The sequence below is a fragment of the Atta cephalotes genome (assembly GCF_000143395.1).
Source record: "Atta cephalotes unplaced genomic scaffold scaffold00016, whole genome shotgun sequence".
Taxonomy (NCBI): domain Eukaryota; kingdom Metazoa; phylum Arthropoda; class Insecta; order Hymenoptera; family Formicidae; genus Atta; species Atta cephalotes.
In genome coordinates this window covers 798,565-805,161 of record NW_012130080.1, presented here as the reverse complement: position 1 = coordinate 805,161, position 6,597 = coordinate 798,565, and the positions used below count along the sequence as shown (strand labels likewise).

Below are 6,597 nucleotides of genomic sequence, written 5' to 3'. Positions count from 1 at the left end.
TACTACTACTCTCCTCCCTCCCTCCCTCCTCTCTCTCTCTCTCTCTCTCTCTCTCTCTCTCTCTCTCTCTATCGATATGCTACACGTTCGAATTTATCCGACAATTAGTGCACTTTTGTTTGTCATCCATCAGCTTTGCGCGAAAACTTTATTGCTAGAAATCATCAGGCCTTGCCCTTTTTTGCGGTATTTCTAGAAGGTCGGTGCGGTTAAGCGTAATTGAAATACGCGGTTATTTATTACCGGTCGTACGGTGGTACGTAATTAATTATTTCTTCAACGATGATTAAATCTTATCTTTTTCCTTCATAGTGATAATGTAACGAAGAAAAAGTTGGCATCGTGATTCCATGAAAAAATTCCAATAACTGTCTTTTGAAAATAGAATATCAAGTCAAAAGCATTTTCTCTTTCGTCATTATATACAATAAGGTAACCTTTCATTATCTCATAAGTAGGACAGATTACATTTTGAAATATCTTGTAAATTAATGGAGTTTTTAGTTAAAAGCAAGAATTAAAATTAATTACTCGCTTTCTAAGAATTATTGAAATTCCAAATTTTTAAATAGGTTTAACTAAACTACTATTGTTTCACATTATATATTTTATCACTTTTAACTAACGATAAGTTGAATTTTTGAAACCGCTCAGTGCATCGATGATTGTGTACATAAAACTTTTCATTTCCTAAATTTAATTGCATTGCAATTGCATAAATACTATAACTATAAAACGCATGGTAGTTTACTGTTCTTAGAAGCGCCGGCTGCTTGTTTTACGAACTTGAAGTCATGAAGTTACGATTGATACAAGATTAAAAAAAAAGCTTAAAAAAAGACGTGACATTCTAATAGTAGTTTCTCGTGTCACCTTTTGAACGTTCTCTATCCACGTGTGCACTCTTGAGTCCTTGCGTCAATCGTTATAAACGCGCGATTCTAAATTTACGAGCCAACGCCAGAATAGACAGTGCCTATATTTAAATAAGAAAGAAACCCGAAGATTACGATATTAAGAAGTATTAACAGATAATTGCAAGCAATATTTTTAAGTTTGTAGATGAAGCTCTAATCTCATTTCAAGTATTCGATATCTAAATCGAGAGAACGTACCTATATACGTACGATTATTGACAATATCTTTGAATAAGAAAAAGCATTAGTAACTATTAGTATACGACTATATAAATAAGTATATTATATTTGTTTAAAGTAAAGTAAAATTTGTATAATTTTGTGGTTGCAGTACGATGATGGCGGGCTGCACGGGGGTTACCTCGAGGGCGGTGGCGGCGGTGGAGGCGCAGGGCTATACGATCCACATGGCAGTGCCCGCGGTGTTCCCGGTCTCCATCATAGCCCACACTTGGGAGGGATGGGTCCAGCCCACCCCCAATATCCACCGCCTCCTCCTCAGCCTCCACAACATGTTCTCGCGGCGGCAGCTGCGGCCGCAGCCTCCGCAGTGCCCGATGTCCACAAACGTGACAAGGACGCCATATACGGGTGAGTGAGATTTTCTGCATTTTTCTCTAATATATATATATATATATATATATAATATTATTTTTTATTATCGGATATCTCGGATACGGAGATGTGTCGAAAGTGTCGCGCAATGCGGTGCCGATCAGTAAAACGAGTATTATTGCGTGGTGATAACGAACACAGTCGTGTTCGTTAGTGCGTAGACTTCTAAATGCAGCTATCGCGATATTATGCACATTTTAGCTCACATTACGACGTTCTTTCATTTACGGTATAACTTTATATAGGTTTGAATACAAGTGCACAGTGACAATACCTAATAATTGTAGTAATCGCTGATGATTATGTGTTACGTTATAATCTGTCTCTACGTCTTACTTGTCAAATTTGCATAAAAGTATATATCGATAAGTGTTCCATTTTCCAAAGCGAGATGTTTTGGCGAGAAACAGGTGCGAGAGAGCAATCGCCGGATAAACTTGAAATGCACATAAATTCATCGTGGCTCTTTGATTTTCTGAATCGGTCTACTCGACCTGCCTCAACAACTACCCGTAACGGACAAGTCGTTGCTAGATCGCCATGATTTCTTCCCGCGCTTTCGAAAGGAAGGTGGCCTTCTTCTTTCTCTTTCTGGTTGGTGATAGAGTGATTGCTATATCGAGAATAAGTAGAGTTGGTATATCGGTATATCTGTAAAGTTATTACAGAATGTTTCGATATTATAGTTGTTATTTTAGAAAGAAATATTTTCGCGTTTAGATTATTATTAAACAGTAGATGTTTGCATTGAGTTAAATATTGTATTATAACAGACTAAATATAAATATAAGTTGAAAATTTAAAATGTCTATCATTTTCGAGAATTAATGACATCAATAATTTATGTTACTAAGAAAATACAAGAATGCTATTGAATATTTCATAATACTGTATACATACATAGTCTATAAAATTATATTGTGAATAAGAAAATATCCATGTAGAGTCTATCCAAGCAGAAAGTCTGGCTGCTAAATTACCGAAATATCAAAAGACAATGTATTGATAGTTTAAGATTGTTATTAGGATTCTCAATCACGCATAATATTGACGTTACATTTCAAAGCGTATTCAGTTTTCCGTATCACGCGCGATATCGTTTTTGTGATACATCGCAAAGTCGGACAGAATATCATTACCATATGGTTAACTCGAGAGATAACCACGTTTCAACGAGTTGTTCCCGGCTTAACGATACTTTCCGTTTCTCTGTGGCGACAATAAGTTATACTGTTTTTATACGCAAATTTCTCGCCTGAGCTTGGTGGCAATATATATGTAAATTTAATAAGAAATTACCGCAAAATTACACATATAAAGTATACAAAGTATAGAGAATATATGGAAAAAAAAATCTATTATCGCATATCGCGATACGTAGGTAGTATTTCTATTTATTTTTATTTCTTACTTTTATATTTTGTTTAAGATACCTGTATTTGTTTTCTTCTACATCATTATATAGCTGTAGCCATATAGCAGCTCGTGCCACGCGCATCGTCCGTACAAACTGAAACACGTCAATTGGCCGTTTTACGGAGCGGCTCGGCGGCGGCCGTGTTCCGCGTGATTTATAGCCGCGAGATGCCCCGATTTCTGATGTACGTCCTAGAACGGGAGCCTCATTATTCCGTGCACCCTGTAATTTGTCCATTCGTCGTGTGCCCCGGTCCGACCCGAACAGGAGATTCCACAACTTTCTCGGAACAGCGCCGCCGTGCTAGAACAAGCGCTTTCGGCTTTCGGCTTTCGGCTTTCGGTGCGCGTACGCATGCCTTGCCCAGCTCCTCTCTATCATATAACGATATCTTATGTCTCGGTTATTTGAAAGATTAATTGAGAAAGGCGTCAAAGATAAATTGGAAATCAATTTTCAATTAACTTTCTATATTTGAAAAATTGACAAAAAAATAAGTAACAGAGTGTTTTAAATAATTTACAATACGAAATTTGAATCTTTTAAAATGCATATTTTTTTTTCATTTTTTCATCATTAGGTTAATTTTAAAAAATATTTATTTACCTCAACATTATGCCGTGTACGTTTTTTTTCCTGCTGCATATAGAAAAAAATTGTATGTTAAAAATATTCGCGTCTATAGGTACAATGTATTCCGGTTTATATAGAATACGCTTTTGGCAAGATCGGATTGAGTCGTTCAATTGCAGAGTCCGTAGCCATTTTTGTCCCATGTTTCATCCGAGTCGATTAATTCGTCTATTAAAGTGCGCGGGGCTTTCCACGTGCGAGGAGATTGATGCTGCTCATGCTCGAATGTAATGAGGCACAGTATAAAGAAAAAAGTCAGGGACATCTTAATGCATTTTTTTTTATCGTACAGGATGATTTTTAAAACAAGTTGCATAAATGTATAAAGATGGATCTTACTAACGTATTGACGTTTACAATAAAATAAGAATAAAGAGGTATATACTTTACAAATTTTTTTTACATATGCACAAATAACATACGATATTTTTATATACTACGCTTTTTGCTAAATTTTCAATAATAATATTTAAATAATAACATACTTACATAGTACAATAATATAGTATTTTTTAATATTCTCTTAATTTGGCAACTAAAAAGTATTGTACAGTAATATATTTAATATGGCTTTGTCTCATAAATGTTTAAAATAATATGGAGAAAGAATCTTGTATCTAATAGTCTTTTTTATCATGACGTCGAGATTATCCTAATGAAGTTTTATGTAAGAACCGGATGTAACTTGAAGATGAAACTAACCAATCACTGGAATCTTGGCGGCTTATGCAAGGGGTCGTTTACGGATTAGTTATCTTGCGAGTCTTACGCAAATCCGAGCGACAATTTATCGTCTGACAGATGGAGAAGCATTATCGTTCAATTATCGATTGATCAGTGAAATAATAACAACTATAGATATTGTTTTCACATTTGACGATTTAATTGATACAACTTTGGACTCCTATGCGAAAGAATGCGAATAGTTGTCATTTTCTACGAGACAAATAATTCGTAAAAGAAACGCCAAACGTACAAATGCAATTTTCAATTTGTTTGTAATTTCCTTAAAATTTTTTAAAACCTCAATGATTCACAAAATGTAAAGATTTTAGAAGCTGCAGAAATCTTATATTAATTATTATTTATATTTCTTTATTTAAGGGGATTCTAAAGAGATAAGTCATAGTGTAAGTAGGACTTTAGGTACAGATGATTTACGTGTCACTGACATATCCGAACATATCACTACATCAACAAGTATCTCACGCACATATACACATAAATTTTTGTATAACAATAACGTTTTAATTAAATATCTAAGTCCAATTCTAAGAATTCCCGCCCACGTTGTTTCTACGTGCAAACTACTAGTCTGTGGACTACTATTTCGTAAGTATAGATTTTAGAATCCCCTTAACAGTATAATATATTACAAATTGAAAAAATAAAATAAAATTTCGAAATGATTATTTATTTTGTCTCTTATATATCATAAAATTTATTTGATTCTGGAAATTAACACGATTTTATTGAAAATTTTTTTCTAGCATGAAAACATTATCTGACTTGATTAATAAACATCGCGAATTTATTTACGTAATGAGCTCTCTATTACAAGCAACGAGTCTTGCAGAAATTATTAATTACTCGGAATGCTTTAAAAGCGATTATTTTTATAAGTGACACCCAATTGGAATAATTATGTACGTATCATTTTATCATCTTCGACTTTCTTCTGATTTTTATCTTTTTCTTTTCTTTCGATTTATCGTTTCGAGATGACTCATGTTTTATATTCGATTATTACGCGCACTAGTATTTTATGATCGCGGTCCAGGGATCCGTTTCGCATTTGCGACAAAATGAAAAGACACTCTCGAAATTACAACGCAGCTAACAAAATTAAGCCATGCGCGCGAAAACGCGTCGCTGTCGTTTAGCAAATCGTAAACCGCGGCAAAGCGTGAAATTGACGATGTTTGTGCGCAACAATAAGAGACATAGAAAGAGAGAGCGGGGGAGGTATAGAGAAAGAGACAGAGAGGGGGGAGGAAAAAAGAGGGAAGAGGCGTCGATTTGAGGGGCGGAAACCGCAAAACCGCAAACATCCCCCGTACGGCGTACAACGGCCCAATCATATCATTACCTTTTGCGGTCCCGTCATTCTGACACCTCGTTTCTGCCCGTCGTTTGTCATCGACGTTGCACTTTGTTGTTGCGCCGCGCGCGACCGCGTTTTCAAGAAACGTGCACTTAAAGTACCGCCACGTTCAATCGCAGCTCGTAACGCACTCAATGGTTTTCCTGACCGCGTCATATAAAAGGGGAAACTGTGGTGGCATCCGATTGGCTTCGCGAGGCCTGAGAAAATACTAACAATAAGCCACTAAGCGAGATTGGTGAGATTGCACACGTTGAGAATTACAAATCTATTCGCGGAATTTGACTATGCGCTATCAAAAAAATTACTATATCACTTTATTCCTTATTCGTACGAATAAAAAAAAAGGTTTTAAATGTTTCCTAAATCTACTCGAAATCTCATGAATTGCGTTTGAGATCTTTGGATCTCATTAGAAGTATAAGAAGGAGACGGAAGAGTTTTCAATACTGGCTGGGAGCGAGCGAAAAATCTAAATTAACAATTACCGCGCGACGTTGCGTTAAATCGATTATCCGATGGTGGACGGTCCGTAGTGCTGGGGATAGAGTCCGAGGAGGAATCGCGGCAAGTAGAGGCGATAGAGATATGGACAAGGAGAAAGCAAAAAAAAGAAAAAGAAAAAAAAACAAGAAAAGACTTCTAGGCAAGACCATACCGCGGCGGTGGCGGGCGAAAGGGGTAAAGTCGACGGGACTTTTTTTCGGACCTGGTCGGTTCGCGTTCAGTGTGGTGGTCGGTTCGGTTAGGTTGGCGCGCAGGAGAGTACATTGCTCGCGGCGGCCACGTCAATTTGTCGAAATTCGTTCCGAATCGTTTTATGTCCGCCACGCCGCGAGACGCGACCCGCTACCATGCGCACACAACGCCTCCACCTTGCCGGCTACCACGTTCGCGCCCCTCTCTCTCTC

General features: G+C 36.9%; 1 protein-coding gene across 1 annotated transcript in view; it reads left to right on the top strand.

Annotated features, from left to right (window-relative positions):
• LOC105618391 (homeobox protein homothorax-like) overlaps positions 1-6,597 on the top strand; it is a 122,280-nt gene that overhangs the window by 8,364 nt on the left and 107,319 nt on the right. Inside the window, exon 2 of the mRNA XM_012199933.1 lies at positions 1,249-1,508. Within this exon, the coding sequence (XP_012055323.1) occupies positions 1,249-1,508 (260 nt within the window). The remainder of the gene's footprint in view (positions 1-1,248; positions 1,509-6,597) is intronic.